This window comes from Halictus rubicundus, chromosome 4 (assembly GCF_050948215.1).
Source record: "Halictus rubicundus isolate RS-2024b chromosome 4, iyHalRubi1_principal, whole genome shotgun sequence".
In the NCBI taxonomy this organism is placed as follows: Eukaryota; Metazoa; Arthropoda; class Insecta; order Hymenoptera; family Halictidae; genus Halictus; species Halictus rubicundus.
Window position 1 is genome coordinate 16,921,371 of NC_135152.1, and position 18,037 is coordinate 16,939,407.

At 40.2% G+C, this 18,037-nt stretch overlaps 1 protein-coding gene across 1 annotated transcript in view; it reads left to right on the plus strand.

Moving 5' to 3' along the window:
* The window catches only part of Babo (TGF-beta receptor type-1 babo), a 63,379-nt gene that overhangs the window by 41,908 nt on the left and 3,434 nt on the right, over positions 1-18,037 (plus strand). The window contains exons 4-7 of the mRNA XM_076787129.1: positions 11,734-11,967; positions 14,098-14,331; positions 15,529-15,869; positions 17,101-17,340. Coding sequence (XP_076643244.1) covers positions 11,734-11,967; positions 14,098-14,331; positions 15,529-15,869; positions 17,101-17,340 — 1,049 coding nt within the window. The remainder of the gene's footprint in view (positions 1-11,733; positions 11,968-14,097; positions 14,332-15,528; positions 15,870-17,100; positions 17,341-18,037) is intronic.

An 18,037-nucleotide genomic window follows, 5' to 3' on the forward strand; every position in this document is an offset into this window, starting at 1 on the left:
CCTTCCAAGGTCGACTTCTTGCTGGAAAACCGCGACAAAGGCCACCCCAACAACGAACCGAGTTTTGCGTCCGAACGCGATCTTTGCACAATAGGCAGATCCTTATTTTTCGACTTTCCATTTCTTTCTGATCTTACCCCCCTAAATTGCGAGACTCGGTGAGAAAGTGATGTGAACCCGCGCAGCATTTGCGTTCAAGTTTAAACATTTTTGATGGTTTAGCAAGTATTTCATCGACTAAAATCGTATTGGTTACAAATAAGGATTATAAGTAACCGAACATTTTTTCTCTTGTTGGTAAATGTTACTGTAGAGAAATTCTCGCTGCTGTTATTCTAACTGCTTCGAGGAATTGTACAAGGAAAAAATTGTTTAATTGGTCAGGAACGTCATCAGGCCGTATGAGGGTTACATACGATTGGTTATCTTCGATATCTCTTTTTATTTATTAACCTTAGCCCTCCGCTGGCCATATGGCTTTTTTTTTTTATATACGCGGTCGGCATTAACGATCTTTGATTCCCTGACCTAAATGTTTATTATTCCAGGCTGTAAAAAATGTGAAAAAATTCCGAGACACTCATTGAAGTCTCTAATTTAATGTATAGGTGTTAGTAAAACGAAATGTTTAATCAATTTTCAATAAAAATAAAGATTCGAAGGAAGAAATTAATCAAAGAAATTTTCGCCCTGCCCTACACGACCAATAATAATGGCGGAGGGCTAAGAATAGTTTTCTTAGAGAACTAGATTATGTATCAAAGTCACCCTAGTCACCCTTCGCAGTTCTATGTCGAGACAAACTTGACATTGACCTTCGCACTCATAGCTCCCTACTTTATCGAGTCAACGTTGCATTCATCAATAGATTACGAACCCTTGAAAATAAAATGTTTAATACGAATTTTACACGTCTTGCGACATATTAGAACCATCTTGCGTTAATGATCGTTCGTTTGAATGGTCGTCCCTTCTAATTTCATGTCATAGGATGGCCAGTAGAGCGATGGACGACACGCTCCGTTACAAATAAATCATTTTGCATTTTTCAAAAATTTGTTCTCCTTCGAGATGTCCCCTTCCACCCTCGACATTTCTGATAAGAAAAATGCTATTTTATATTTTCCACAATTTTAAGAACACCGACGTGCTTTTAACGTGTGAACTATACCAGAAATGTTGCTGAAACGGTGACTAAAAGACGCAAAACTCCGTTCGGTATCTGTGACAACAATTCGAATTGATTAAACAATGCGGAATAATTGGAAGAAACCGGACGAGACGAAACATCGAAAACGCAAAGGGGAATAAACAGAAAATTATTTAACGGACTAGGTTTCGGTAGAAAACCTACAATGAAAGTTGAATTACATAACGCTGTGAGAGGAATCTCGCGCTAGCAAAACAAGGAAAAAACTGGAAATAAATTTGTACATATTAATCGACGTACATACATACTTGCAGCAGTTGTAATTCGGTTGACAGGAATCGAGTTCGCCCGTGCATATTTTGTCGAGAAAAACGAGAACGGCTTTAGAAAGTAGAGCACCGACAAAATTGAAATTGACTAGCGATGTCGTTGGAAATTTTTCGCACAAAAACGACCTTGGCAAGGCGATCGCGATAAGGATAAAAGAAAAATCGGGCTTTTTTCAGATCATCGACTTCTCGATGCTTTTTGTGAATTGTCTGGGCGATCATCACTGTCACATATGTTTCTCTATCTTCCGTCCCCTGCATACGTTGTCTTTGTTCATCCAACTGGCTTGTGCCGTGCTGACACCGAACCAACATGGAGCATGATGCGAGGGAACGGGATGCTGAAATTTGATCACTTTTTTTCTCTCTGCGCTGTTCATCGCGCGGAACAACCGTTGTTCTATTGCATAACTCGACGATTCACGTTCCGTTCGTGCGTTTGCATATTGCGTCTTTCGCAAAATCGATGTTGATTGATCTGTTTTTATCGAGTGACTTTTCAATCCACTATCTCGCGATTTCGCTGAATCGGAACTGTGGCGAAATCGGCCGCTCGAAAATAATGGGAACAGATTTTGTCCCGTTTTTGCGCCGATAATAGTGCAATTCCGGATTCTACTCGCGACGCAGCCTCGTTCGATCAGCTGAAATACATCTTGTTCATAGCATATTTCGAACGTTATCCGTGTAGAGTACTGTTGGCAAGAAAATGAAATTTCGAAAACGAATGTGTGCCAACGTCCGAACTTTCGAAACACATTTTCTAGAAAACAGATTTCTAAAACCAAATTTCCAGCTGCTTTCATATTAATGAAATCGCCTTCTATCTGTGTCATTTTACTTGTATGGATATTTGCATTCACTTTTTAATTGAGAAAGTAAGCACCTGTTTTATTTGGTGAGAATTATTCAGGTGTCTCAGTTAAACCCTTTCGCTGCCACGCGAATTTTTCAACTTGCACCAGCGAGCCGCAATACAAATTTCATATTAAAAATGGTATAATGACAAAGCACTGCGAAATATATTAAAATAACGGTACAATCTTGCCAATAGTATATCTTCCCAACAAATTTCAGAAATGATTGAGGGAGATAGAAAAATGGTGGCCACCCGTGACCATGGGACCACCGTGGCAGCGAAAGGGTTAAGAAGGGTTAAGAGAGTCCTTATTATTGCACTCTTTGAAATTTAAGTCAGAGGAGCAAGTGATTTCCTGATCAATTTTCCACGCTCTCTGAGATCAATGGTAAGATTGATCTGGGTAACAGTTTGGGCTGTAAGATTGTACAAATCTTTATAGACCTGAGGATAACATGAAAAGTAAGGTAGGACAGTATACATAAGTCAGAATAAAGTATAACAATTGTGAGAATACAGAATAAGCTAGAGCATTAGACAATATACAGAACAAAGTAAAGTCGGATTAAGCGAGGATAAATCAAATAAAAGTGTAGCCAAAATGAAGTAGAATGCTTGATAGAACGAAGAATAAAATGGATGTGTAGGCAGTCCCGCAAGAGATGAATAAAATAGCAGTGTAGACAGAACAAAGTAGAGGAGTAAACGGAATAAGAAATGAAGCAAAGGAGCAGGCAGCTAAAATAAGAAAGAATAAAAGACAATAATAAACAGGATAAAGAATAAAGCAAACGAGCAGATAGAATGAGAAAAGAGAAATGAAACAACCAATTTAAACAGCGGCGGATCTGGACGTTTGCTTTTTTACGGACTGAAGCCCAGGGCCCCGTTCAATCAAAGGGAAAAAATAAAAACAATTTAAATTAAAAACTCACGAAAAAATAAATTATACAAAAATTTTTGGTGCTTGAGTTAATTTGAGTTAATTGGGCAGGCCCGCGGAACAGTGCTAGCTCAAAGCCCCAAAATTAACGGTCCGCCGCTGAGTTTAAAAGTATGTATTGATTGTAACAGAATGAGCGGAACGAGGCATAAGAATGTGTACCGAAGAATAATGGTCACCGACGGAATAGTCGAGTCAGGTAATCAAATTTCCCGATAGAGATCGAATGCGATTTCCACCAATGGTAATCGAGCGCATATCATCGAAACAATTTATCGCGGGACTCATGGCAAACATGTTTTCCCAGGAACGATGCCCAAATTAATCGCAGCCGCGTACCACGAACTGTACCGTTCCGAATCGATTTCGATGTATCGAACAACACCTCTATTTTTCCCACTTTCTCCATCCTCCCTGCCATCTGTTCAACTCTCCATATATCTCTTTTTATTCGCCGATAAACGGAAGACACTCGCGTATTTTCCGAGCGATAGCAGCTTTATCAGTCGCGCGTAATATTCAAGTGGCCGCGATTTTCGCGGACCGAGCGTAATTTTATGATGTCACGATCGGCCTGCTGGATTCTGTATCATCCGCATCTGTTTACAGAACAGGAGAGGGCCCGGACGATGATAATATACGCCTTGTAAGCCGCTCGCGGATAAGATAATGCCGAATTTATATTCTTACGCCCGGTAATCGCATTCTGCTCCAACTCGGCTCGAGAGACGCTCGATAAAACCGAGATGCCTGACGCTCGCTCGCTCTGCCGCCGCGCAGCACAGTGGTGCCAAATGGCCAAAAAGCGGCAAAAAATCTGTAAAAACGAAACTATCCCATGAATTTGTTTGAAAATTTGTGGAGAGATTGCCACAGGTACAACGCTTATTTGGCAAAAAAAAATTTTTTGTAAAAAGTTGTTTACATTAAATAATATGGGCTAATCGAAAATCTCTGTTTTCTGACCATTTTTTATTTTTGGAAGCATACGACAAATACTTTAATAGATTTTGATATGGAACAATTTCACCTGGAACATCAAATAATCGTAACTTCCGCACGATTCACTCTTGGAAATTCTAAAAGTTGATATTTAAACTTAAATTACGGCGAAAGGGTCTCGAAGGGTCTCGTGATTTTTTGCACAAAGCTAGATCAATATTACAACCTGGCAAAACGATTAGTTCCAAATCGAAGCTTTTCAAAGGACTTTTTGTATTCCTGCATAAATAAAAAATGAGCGTAACGCAAAGAGGCTTCAGGTTAGTCCATATTACTTAATGTTAAACAAATTTTTTTGAAAAAATTTTTTTGCCAGTCAATAGTCGAAGCCATTTGCAATAATCCATATGATTTGTAGACCCCTAAATATTCAATTATAGGCGGAGTAATTACATAACTATCGCACTGAAAACTGATGAATTCTCAGGACCGAAGAAATGGTTATTTACCATGCGTATATCTCCGTAAAAAAATTTTTTTTTTAATCGGACTTTGGCACATCATGCACGCACTATTAGGCTATACAAAAATCATTTTTTTTTATAAAAATCGAAAATTTATAAGATGGATTTTTTGCCGCCTTGGCACCACTGTGCGCCGCGCCGCGCCGAGAAATATCTGTGTCGTTCGACCACGGGTTTCACGCGTCCTTTCTTGTACCATGATAGCGTATGGTTCCGTTATCCGTCAAAATATGCAATATCCGGGATTTTTCGCAACAAATATTCAACATTTCCAGAGCCCCCACCTTAATCCTTCTACATCGTCAGGGGCAATTTCACCCCGAAACATTCGTTCCTGCTCGGAAATTTTATAATATTACATAAATTTATGATAAATTCGTTTAATATCGACAGTCCATAATGTCGGGTTTGAAAATGAAAAATTCAGAATGTTCAACACTAAACCTACCATAATCAAAATGACCGGTTTTCCATTCCACATTTATTGAAATTATAAAAACGATGTCAGGAAATTACTAGACAGCGGATCTTTATGCAAAATAATAATTTTCTACCTTAATTGCAACGAACTGGAGTGAAATAAAAATTTATTTTCCTTCTTAATATGTTCAACAGGTTGAAAACAATATAACAGTATTTTTAAAATCTTCTGATAGTTTCACTGTTTCAAATTACATCTACTCATTTTTGTCATGAATACATATAATCCGCTGTCTAGAAATTACTGAATCGACTTCTTTATTTAATATTATAATGAAGTTATGATGATATTACAATGAAAACCGTACAAAGTTTAAGTATAAATTCAATCTTCGTAAAATATGTTTTGTGCTCGGTAGATTTAGTGTTAAAACAGTATAGGATATTTTTACGATACGATTAATGCGTAATTGGGGCCAATCTGAACGGAATAGAAGTCTTTCGCTTTAATCGTAATTCCCTGGTAGATATTGGCAAAATCGTACAGTATCACATAGTCCATGTGTATGTTATCTGCGCGTTGCGGTCGCTCGTTTCTCGTTTCCATACGGTTACAGGGAATTTCAATTCGCGAGCACATCGCTCCTGTTCTCGTATCTGGAATATTCGCGCTCGTGATACTTTCCAAGCAGATTAGAAAGTATGCTCCGTGGTGATCCGTGATCCGTGATCGCGCAGGAATCGATTTCGAGTCATTTTACACGGGAGATTTTCTTGGCAACTGATCTTCTATATCTATGGACCAATCTGTATATTGAAATCTTTTCTAAAAATCAATCTTCAATACTCTCCTACCCACAAAGTTGACAATGAGCTTCGAGAAGGCTTTCAGAGACCCGCGAGATCTAGTTTCGTCCGATGAAAATAATCTATGATACGTTTTTCAACATTCGAACTATACAACTAGCAGGGAATTTGAAAATCTGTGAAGAAGGAGTGAGAAAAAGTGGACATTGAATGTCCCATCGTTTCGAGGGACGGCGCTTTAGCAGCCCTTCGGATCTGTCGAATTTTTGTGCGAAGAACTCACAAAAGGAATATTCAGTAGTGCCAACGGTTTCTAAGTACTAAACTGTCCGACTGATAACATTCACGTCAGAAGCGTACGGGAGTATGGAGCGACGCGAAATTGAAAAACGTAGAAACTCCGACGTAAACGCGAAGAAACATCTCCGTTTCGACGAGAGTAGGTATACGGTCGCATAGGTTTATATGGACTCTTATTACGGAAACGACGTTGTAAAACCGTTCTACCGGCGAAATAGTAGAATCCTCGACTCCGATCTTGATCGCGCGCTTGTCTAAATCGAATTTCGCCGTCTCGGAAAGAAAGAAAACTCTCTCGATCGCAACCGTGCGTTTGCTTCAAATCCAATCATTCTTTACCGTTGCACCAATGAAAGAAAGAACAGGTCGTCGATGGGTTTATTTAGAGCCGGACTTTTGCAATGTTTACATAGTTAGAAACCAGTTATTTGGAGTCGTTTATTGAATAAGTCCGGTTCCACAAGAGAAGCACAATGAGAGTGTAATATTCATTAAATAGTATTCAATAGTATTCATTTGATTGAAAATGACGGAGAAGTTTTTGTACAAAATACCTGTCACTGTTATAGAAAAATATCAATGTACTAATGTGAAAAAATAAAATATAAAAATTCCACAACAAGAGCCGACTGCCAAAAACATTAAAGGGAAATGTTGTTGGAAATGGTGACCTTCGCAATATATTTGAAGGTCATTGAAATTTGAAAGGAGGTAGCGCATCGACAAGTTTACCACATTTTCAATCTATGTTATGTTCCACGCTTTCTGCTGACATTTTGTCATGGTTCTAGCGAAGCCAAATCTTTTATTTATATAATTTCGCATTGACTACGAGACAACAGCGTGCGGAGCGGTAAAGGAGCGCTGGCATCGTGAATAAAATGGACGTCAGCGCGATGTCCGGAGTAACGAGGCGTATTCGCACGGTATTGACAGAGGGATGATGGGACGTATCGGAAGCGGTATCCGTCGATTGTACAGGCCCTTCAAAATCCCGTGGGAGAGCCGACTAGTTATTGATGCGCGTTTTCGCTGCGATGATTTGTATCGATGCGCGGTTTAATAGCGCTTTCGAGATTTTTGCTCGCCGTGTTACCGCCATGCTGGTAGAGTTAGCTGCTCGATTGGTGGAATCGTGCTAATATTCGATTCTGGACAATGAATGCTCACTGAACACCAATGGAAGGAAACTTTAACGACGGAGCTACGAGAAAACAGTCTGCGGAACTGTGGACAATGAGAATTCGTAACAGTTGCAACAGTTATCGATAAAAAAAAAAGTATTCGTCGCAGTTGAACTATTTATCTCTGCCAGCTTCGTTAGCGAAGACGAAAGAAAATAACATACTTGAAAGCAAACCTGTCAGAGACAGACTTTCTGTTCTTAATTATTATTGTATACATTCGCAACAGGAGGTAGAACCAAAAAAAAAAAGAAAGGTACAAATAATTGCGCACATACATGGAGAAAATGTATTTAAAAAATGGAATACATACGCACCGTGTACATGTACGTGCCTTGAATTAACTTCGGAAAAGTTAGAACGTTAATCATTAAGTGCATTTCTGTATGAACAAGTATTCAAACTTCTATGAACATCATTTCACTCCAGGATATAGTCTCTACTGTGTACAAGAAGGATGTAAGAGAGAAAATAAAAAAGATTAGGTATATATATATATATGCAATAGAACAATGGTTTCACGCCCACTAGTTAATGCGTAACCGTTTACACCCTCGGAAAATGAATGTACTCTTGGATTTGTAAATGATGAATAAAGTATACAATGTATTGCTTAGAATCTGTATGGAGTGGACAATATTATGGTCAGATTATTTCGACACATCATGCTCCGCGATCTATAAAATGGCGTCTCGGGTCGGGTGACAATGAGGCATGCATTCCCGAGTCCTGCCCAATTCTTACGAGGCTTGTGATGGGCGTGCAATCATCCAGACATTTTGTCCGTCAATCAGCCTGTTATTTGTCACTTAATCGGATTCCTCGTGGGGAATGAAACCGGTGGCTTGTCGCAAATTGCTACGCGATCTTCGTGCGGACTCCCGCGATCGATCCAGGTTCACGAACAACCGTTTCCCACGACAGAACTTCGGCCCCCATTAAAAATTCAGGATAACCAATGATCCGAATCGTGTCGATTGACTCTATCCTCTGGCGAATCCACGGGATCGTCGATGGAACAAATGTAGTGACTACGCGGAGATCCGATCGAGCGACCTGTTAACACTTTGCCCGTCGAAACGAACGTCATTTGACAAACAAGCTGCCGTGAATTTTTCCACTTCGACGCACTGTGGTCCAGTGTCGCCAGATGAGGGGAGGGAGCACGAATCGAGGGGAAAAAGTTACCCCCTCTCTGCCAGTATCGGAGTATGCATGACGGAGACGGATTGCGTCACGTGACCGAACCGCACGAAAAATGGAACAAAAATGAAACAAAAACTCCTTTAAAAAATAAGAATACGTAAAACTGACGAGTCTTATTTCTTTGTTCTTATTTATAACTAAAATAATTGGAACAATAAAACTGTACTAAAATTTTCAAGATTACTTTTTTCCTCCACCGAACTGAACGTGTTCAGAATTTTTTGAGAAATTGAAAATATGGGTCTAAAATATTACAATAATCCACAAATTACTTAGAGAACATGTACAATTTAATCCAATAGTTTAAATATTGTTACATATCTTCTTTGGAACGACTCCGAATGAATTCTTTTTTGTTGCACATAATACAATAAACATTGTTGTAATTGCAAAATTTAAAATCAGCTGCGGGTTTTTGCGATTTGTTGAGTTTTATAAACTAAACGTCATACGCAAACGTATAGTGGAATCACAGTAATATTCGGACACTTCTAAAAGGACGATCACTTTTTTAATATTGGACCATACGACTTAGATTTTTATTTTTACAAGTTAGAACAATTAGTTTACTACATGACGTGAAAAAGAAATTTTGAAAAAATCGCAATTGGTCGTATTTACAAAGAAAATACTAAATGTTGTCGTTTACGACTTTTTTATGTGGGCCTATATTGAAAATGTAAAAAATACATTTTGAAAGATGCGAGAATCCTTACATTTCTTACAGTCGTAGGCTGAAAATCGTGAAAAACTGCAATTTTCACCACCTGTAAACGTTTGTAGCTTATTGCAACGATTTTGATGAAATTTTCAGGATATGTATCATTGCCACAGATTTACAAACCGTACTGTTGAAATTTTCAATATAGGCACACATAGAATTGTTCATCAGAATATATTAAAACGTGTAAACACATTCCAAGATAATGATAGTATGGTTTCTAAACATTTTTCCTTATTGAATCATAGTAACAATTAAAATGTCGCACACGAAACGTGCAAGTCTCCCGTCATCGGTGCTCGAAAATGAAACAACGTCGTTTAGGAGTCTACGTAGGCAAAGTGTTAAACAATATTCGCGTTAGGTACAATCTAGCAGAAGTATTGCTTCGCCATTGAAGAGCAGTCCGATGCACAAAGTTGCCTAAACGTTCAGAAATCAGATCCGGAATCGTTCCTGCAGAATCGACGCTATGAAGTCACTATGCTTGTTCCATTGTGTACACGTCTCTTTGACGGTGGTAAAATAGCGAAACTCTGGAAAAATAACACAGAGAAAGTCAATAACATTATCTACCAGATCTGTCTAATTGAAAGGATCTGTTAATCAACTTCTGAATACCATTACATCATCATTTATGGTTTCCTGTTTAACCCTTTATGTGCTGAACGTAACTTGAACTACCATTGTTACAATGTTAGTACGGGTCGAATATATTTGAATTATTTACGAAATTCATAAAAGCAAGGATGTAACATTTTTCGCAAATATTATGCTAAAAATTCGTTAGACGATTTCGTGCTTCGATCCTCGGAGAATCAATGACTCTTGTTCGTTGCACTTTTTCAACGTTCCGCAGAGAGCATGCAGTTACCTGAACGAATGGTGGTGGAGAACGTGATAATTGGGACATAAGGGGTTAAATGGAAATTAATAGCTCCCTCGCACCGACGATTACCGAATCAGGAACATAAAAAGCATGCTAATAGGCCTCCGGGTAGTAAAGGCGTTGGGACTCGAGGGAGAGGGCAGACGAAAAATACCGTGGCGGAAAAAGAAGATCATGAGTCCTCGAGCGGGATCATCTCTGGAAAGGCCGTAGGCAAGAGCCTCGTTAACTTTCGCTATTTCGCCACCGTGCCCTAAGTTCGGTCGTTCGACTGAGAACTATGAAACGTACCCCGGGCCTAAACAATCTCGTTAACGTTCTGTGTGGTTTTCCCGAGAACACTGTAACCCGATTAACAGCATCCGCGTGATATCTCCGAGTGATAGTCGTCTTCCAGGACCAGGTAAGTTGCGGCGAGCGGCCGCGCATTTCGATCGCTCTCGATCCCTCTCGATCCCGGAGATCGCGAAAAGAAGCGTCGTACCCGCACGATGACTCACGGGTTGTTGCATCATCGTTTGTACGTGCACAATCACTAACCGGACAGGTAAAAGAAAATCGTTCAGCTTTAACGATCCCGACGGAGAAGGTGATTCATTGAGACGCTGTGTTGTGCGTTGACACTCGAATTGTGCTTCAGTATATTTGAACGGTCTTGTTGTTTCTCGTTACTACTTTTGTTTTTGGCGCAGGATGAATGTACAAGCGGACATGGCAGGTGTGGAAAAGTATAACCGATCATTGTGCGATCGAGCATTTATCGCTGATCTATCTTGGAAAGGAATTTTTGTTCCCCAACCCGTAGTCCCTGTCCCGTTCAAAACTCGCGTCTAACCGCAAACCCCGCACGACTCTAATGAAACCTGCCGGTCTCACGCACGCATGGGAATGATTTTTCGTTCGGCACGTTCCGTTAAAGAGGTTTCCGCATGTCGCTCGTTCTGGAAGCTTCGCTGCTCCTCCCTTTGATCTCCTCTTTGAAATTGGCTTCGCTGCTTCTCCTGCTTTCGCTCGGGAGGGGACGCGCTCCGTTCGATCCGCCGGGATTGTGCAAGCCTCGCGTCGAACATCGCCCGAGCAAAACAAAAGAAACACAAAATTTACGCTGATACGGGCGCGCCAGTGAAAGTTCCACGGAGGAAACTTCACTTTCGAATTTCCAATTTTGTTCGCGAATCTCGCTGGAACGGGAAAAAGTCGAATGTCATGCGACAGACATTTCTATTTCGAAACTTTCGATTTGTATCTGAAAATTTGTTACGTTCGTGAGAATTCCTTGGAATCTGAAAAAATGGTTTCCGACTTCGATCTCTTGACTTCCATCAGTGTCGGTGAAAATCGCGAGGATCGCTTGCCAAGATCTCGGCGGACGGAATGATCGCGGTTCCCCGAGCGGTTTCACGCATGCGAGACTTGTTTTTTACGAAGCACAGCCTAATCGAAGATTTGTTGCAAAAAGTGTCCCCGGGCGGCAATGACGCGACGTGGGTCACTTGGAAGATGGCGTTGACGATAGCGGTGCCGATCTGCGCGATCTGCGTGATCGTCATGATCATTTATCACATACACATGACCAAGAGGAGACCGCCCGGACATTTTCCAGACGATTCGATGGAGGCGCCGGATCGACCCATTCTGGGTGCTGTCACCATTAGAGACATGCTGGAGATGACGACCAGCGGCAGTGGTTCGGGTAGGTCAAAAGAAAGTTCTCAGACTTTATTTTCTTCCAGCCGGAACGTTAATATATGTTTACTCTCGGAAAACGAATGTTTCCGATTACAGTAGTGTCTCTGTAACTGTCGTATCGTCGGGTCTGTCGAGCAGGCATATCAGAGTACAGTAGTGCCGCCAGATCAGCCGGTGAATTCCCGATATAAGTCAGTTGCGCGGTTCTGGCGAGTGACATTTAGACGAAATGTTAGGTTCTCGCCGAACGTTGCATTTGAAATACACAGTGCACGCTGGAAACGTCAATGTCACTATTTATATGTCCTAAACCTGTGACATATGGACGGACAGTGACAAGAAGGCTGAGAAAATGTCTTTTTAGAAACGGACATCGAAGCTCGAGAGCCGTCGCCACCGAAAAGTGTAACATAACAGGGCCGGGTATATCGGTGTAAGACCACTACTAATCGAAATTACAAAACTTCTTTATTTTTCATTATTTTTTTATGAGACTTTCACCAACATATTCGTGGCATTTTTCTGATTGAAATAAAACCAAATATGATATAATTCCGATGACATTTACTTGTGTAATGAAAGTTACTTCCCATTACAATTACATTAACAGAAAATTCGTGTAAATGTGATCCGAATTATATCGCGTTTGGTATCATTTTAAGTAGAAAAACGAGACGAATACGATGGTAAAAGTTTCATAAAAAGGAAAAGAAACAATCACAAAAATTTCAATCTTTTGCTTTGCTTGCATTGGTGATAGTCTAGTGAGTGTCTCACCGATACTCGACCCCTCGCTGGCTCGGTCGTCGAGCGTGTTTACCGCTTGACTGATTCCAAGAGGGATCCCCTCACTGGTGGGGATAGAATTTTGACAGTTACGGTAGAGACCTTTCCGACAGTTACACAGATAATACTGTACTGTACATTCAACGCTAGAACATCCGCAAAATGAAGGATTTTAAATTCTTTACTTTACAATTATTGAGATTGTAAAGACATATTTTGGGACACTTCCTGAATAATTGTACAGTGTATTGATATATGCAGTATTGTTGTTTATAAATGCAATAATTAGTCACTTTTAGTGCTCGGCTGTTTTAGCGTTAATTCTAAAGAATTTTAAATCTTCTTATTTCTTCTGTCTTCTCTTTAAAAAAGTTTTTTTACTGTCACGCGAATACGCGTGAAACGATTACCAGCGCAAGCGGTTAACTATGTTTTAGCTTATTTAGATATTGTTGCGGGTTCGGGGCATCTTCAATAAATAAGACGTATTATAATAAACCATAATCCTTTATTCGGCAGTGGATGAGTACTTAGCTTGCGTTCGACAATATTTTAGTTCATTTATCAATTGTTTTTTTACTCAGTTGCTTTTGGATTTTTTTCGATCCATTTATAGTCTCGTTTTTTCAAGGCTATTCAGATTACCACATTTTTCCTTCCTGTTTACAGTAATATATAATTAGACTGTGGATCTTTATGCTAAAACTAAATTTTTTGCATCGATTGCTGGAAACACGGGCTGCAAACCCTTAAAATTATAATCAATTTTTTATAAATGAACCAAACGGCTTCAGTTTTTTTGCCAAGCAAGATGGATTAGTTTTCCAGATGATATGTAATGAGCATTTTAGGAAAAATTTGCGTTTGGTCTGAAATTACGAAAAGAAAAAAATAGTGAGAATTGCTTTTTACAATTTTTGCATTTGGACTTGTAACGAAAATTTAAAAAATGCGTTTCGCAGATTCATCTAAGTTATAACGTGCTGAAAGTTTAATCGAAATTGATTAATTAGTTTATGAGCCATAAATGATCAAAAAATGGTAAAACTCGCAGTTTTTCACTATTTTCGGCCCATTTTTACCGTTTTATACTATTATTCGGTGATCTTCACCATTTTTCGGAAAGAAAGAATCGTTCAATCGTCCAGAATTCATAAACCAATCACGAGACCGACCGCGTATGTACAATGCATATTATTCTGTAGTATCTTGTTGTTAGTTTCTCGTCTCCCGTTGGAATTAGCGTGACGATAATCGCGGTCGTCGAGGGGCCATTAGCTTTACGCACACGAGAGTCATCTTCAATCATACTGAAATTCGTGTTCTTCAATGCCCATCCTCTCCCAAGTAGGTCTGCCGCTTCTGGTACAGCGGAGTATAGCCCGCCAGATCCAGCTTGTGGAGACGATCGGAAAGGGTCGCTTCGGCGAGGTCTGGCGTGGTCGTTGGAGGGGCGAGAATGTCGCTGTCAAGATCTTCAGCTCGCGGGAGGAGAGGTCCTGGTTCAGAGAGGCTGAAATTTACCAGACGGTGATGCTGAGGCACGACAATATCCTCGGGTTTATCGCCGCTGATAATAAAGGTACGTAACACTCGGTGTCCACCGTCGCGTCGCATGAAACACGATCGCACTTAACAACTGCAAATGCCGCGTCTTCTACGAATGGGAGACGAATTGGAGACCTTGCTGCGAGAACCGGATCTCGCCTTGCTTAATCGTCGGGGGGCGGAGGGAGGGGGCACTATAGCGATCAGTTTCAAACTTGGGAATTTTGCGGAACTCGGTGGTCGTGCATATAAATTTTTCGTTAAGAAATTTCAAGTTTTCAATGTAATAATCACTACCCCCGGTAGTCGGGGTCAGTGTCGCCAGACCGGGGAATTTGAGGGGAATACAGTAACCCGCTTCTGTCATTACCGAATTAGGCACGTAGCGACAGAGACAGAACGGACTGTGACGGTAGCGTGGGGATGCTCGGCGCCAGACAATGGGGAAACAGCGTCGGAAAAGGGGAAGGGAGTGGGGGACAAGTCTTAATCTGATGACACTGGTAGCCGCTCGAGCATTGCCAGCCCGTGAGCAATCAGTTGCTCAAGCCCCTGGTGTGGTTTCTTCGACAGCCTTCAGATGATGGCTAGCAACTAGAGCCGTGCAAGACCCGATAGTTCAGGGTTCTCGCACACCTCTACTGGCAAGTCGAAGTTGCGCAGACACCCGTGCGTTTGTTCATATCGTATCTAGAAACTCAGGGATATTTAATTATGGCAGGCGATCCGATGTTTTACCGTTTTCTTCAAGAATAAAGATATTGTCCTAAAGTAGAGCCGGGCACTGGCGGTCCACGAGTGTCCTACCAGTGTCTCCTACCTTGATTCGAGCGAATCAAACACATTCTTTAAATTTTCAATACAGGGTCAGACAAAAAAGCTGAAAAAACCAACTTTTACTATTTCTTTTGCGATTCCGACCAATTCAAATTTTTTTCAAAAATTTCGTACACCTCGTCCAATAAACTAATTCTTCTAACTTCTCAATAACATTCAAGTCATTTGATCTAATTTTAAAGAAGTTATGTTGCTTCAAATAGTGTGGACTCAGTTTTGCTCCTTACCGTATATAGTTTCAAACTCTTTCAACCTGTTTGCTACCTTAAATCTGACTAACTCATTTTTATCACAACTACAAGAAATCTGTAGTTTAGTTATGACCATCGGTCGTATCTCTGTCGAAAAGTAGATTGTACTTGATACATGTATAACATTGATTGTCTATTTTCAGATAACGGCACGTGGACTCAGCTATGGTTGATCACGGATTATCACGAGAAGGGCTCGCTGTTCGATTATCTGAACAGATCGACAGTGGATACCAATGGCATGATCAGGATGGCACTGTCGATCGCTACCGGGCTGGCCCATCTTCACATGGAGATCGTCGGCACACAGGGCAAACCGGCGATCGCTCACCGTGATCTAAAGTCGAAGAATATTCTCGTGAAAACGAATGGTACATGCGCGATCGGCGATCTCGGATTGGCCGTCAGGCATGACGTAATTACGGACACCGTCGACATCCAGCTCAATAATCGGGTCGGCACCAAACGGTACATGGCACCCGAGGTAATTTGAAAGTAAAAACGATAATCTACAATTCCGAGCCGATTAACGCTCCCGACTGGCCAGGCTAATATTCATGAGCGTGTTCGCGCTTTCCAGAATCCTCTTTTCAGCCAAGCGTTTCATCAATTTTAGTTTATTCTATTAAGATTGTTAGCTTCTTACATCCGAGTTTATGGTTGTACCTTTGTGACGACGATGACTGTTAACACATTCGCACCGGGACAGTTCCGATAGAATTGCTGTCGGCGAATTTGCAACATTCCGCAATGTTACGTTCATTTAAAGGAACCGCATCAACCTTTGAACCAATTCATATGTCTGATAAATCAAACCATTTATAATGTTCTATCCATTCATTTTGGAACAGAGGTTGGAAGAATGTAAAAACGTACATGTGCGCCGTCCGGTGCGAAAGTGTTAATGTTTTAGAAGAAACTAAGATGGATCCTTCGCGAACGAAATTTTTAAAAATTTTAAGAACATTTTCCTCGTATAACTATATTATGTATCAAATTCTTAGATAATGGGGGAAATGAACAGTATGTACTACTCTTTTGTTATGTATATAATTAAAGTAAATAATAATTAAATTAAATTATATGTTTGTAACTTCAGAAATTAGATGTGTTTCTTGATGTCTTCAATATGTCGACGTTCGTCTTCAAAGGGTTAGTCACAGTACTGTCTTATTCCAAAGGAAAAGAATATTCGAAGATACAGGTCCTTTTGCGTCTCCATTTAGAAAAATTATAAATGGAAATTTTTGGTTACGAACGAACCATTATGTTGCTCTGATTAAACTTCTAATGCGATGGAAACAAAGATAGAGATATTAGAAAAATTATGAACGGAAATTTTTGATTACGAACGAAACCATTATGTAATCAATAAGTAATCCTATTTCTAGTTTCTCGAATCATTGTGCACCATTGATTTGCTATCCGAATGATTTAATCCAGAGAATTCTTGCCCGTTTCGAAGCTTTCATTTGATTGTGACATTGAAAACTTCTCCGTAACTTTAATTGTCACGATTGTTTCATTATTCAAGATTCTCAAGACTTTTGAGTATAATAAGGTACAACAGAGTACAATAAGGTTTCAATGAGATCACAGTGAAACATTGATCACGGTCGAGACATTTGGAAGTCCTGAAACTTTCAGGATGACCGATGACTTTTCTGTCTTTGAATTGAGAGTCGGCTGCTGAGGATTGTTGGTTCTGCTTTCAGGTTCTCGAAGAGACGATAAACATGAACCACTTTGATTCCTTCAAGAGGGCTGACGTATACGCTCTCGGGCTGATCCTCTGGGAGATCGCCAGGCGATGCAACGTCGGCGGTATTCACGACGAATATCAGTTACCGTTTTACGACCTGGTGCCTTCGGATCCGACGATCGAGGAGATGCGTAAAGTCGTCTGCGCCGACCGGCAGAGGCCGTCGATACCGAACCGGTGGCAGTCGATCGAGGTACGCGAAGGCCACATCCTTCGATCGTTGCTAATCGATCAGTTATCCATTCCGTCTTTGCCGACGAATATCTTTTAAAACAGTAAAAACATTATTCTTATCGATAATGTCTCGACACATGTGAATAAGACCTGCAGACTACGTGTGTATGAGATAAATCTGCTTTGTTTTTCATTATTTCTTTATGAAAATTCTACCTACCAACATATTTGTGACGTTTTTCTGATTAAAATGAGTCGAAACTCGAGTTAAAATGAGTAGAACCTCGATTATCCTTTATTCATTATCCTAATATGTGTTTCACATGCAAAACATGTTCGATCGAATGTGATCCATATATGTACGTACAACAAAAATGATCGTACAAATCCGTCAAGATTTAGTCTAACACTATAGCTGACTAGCTATTTTATAATCACAACACTCACATCGCACTGATTAGTTATTGTATCGTGAAGTAAACGACTAGATATGGACAAGATTGTGTGGTGCTTGGTGTCATTTTAATAAAAAAAGTGTCACAAATATATTGGTAAAAGTTTCATTAAGAAATTAAGACAAGAATCTTGATGCCATGATTCTTGTTCGATATTTGGTTGCCTCCGTACCTCACCTATGAGTTTGATGCAAGCAGCAATCTATTTAACACTTTGAATCGCGACTTCGTTACAAACTTGTTGTAACTCTTCAAATAGCA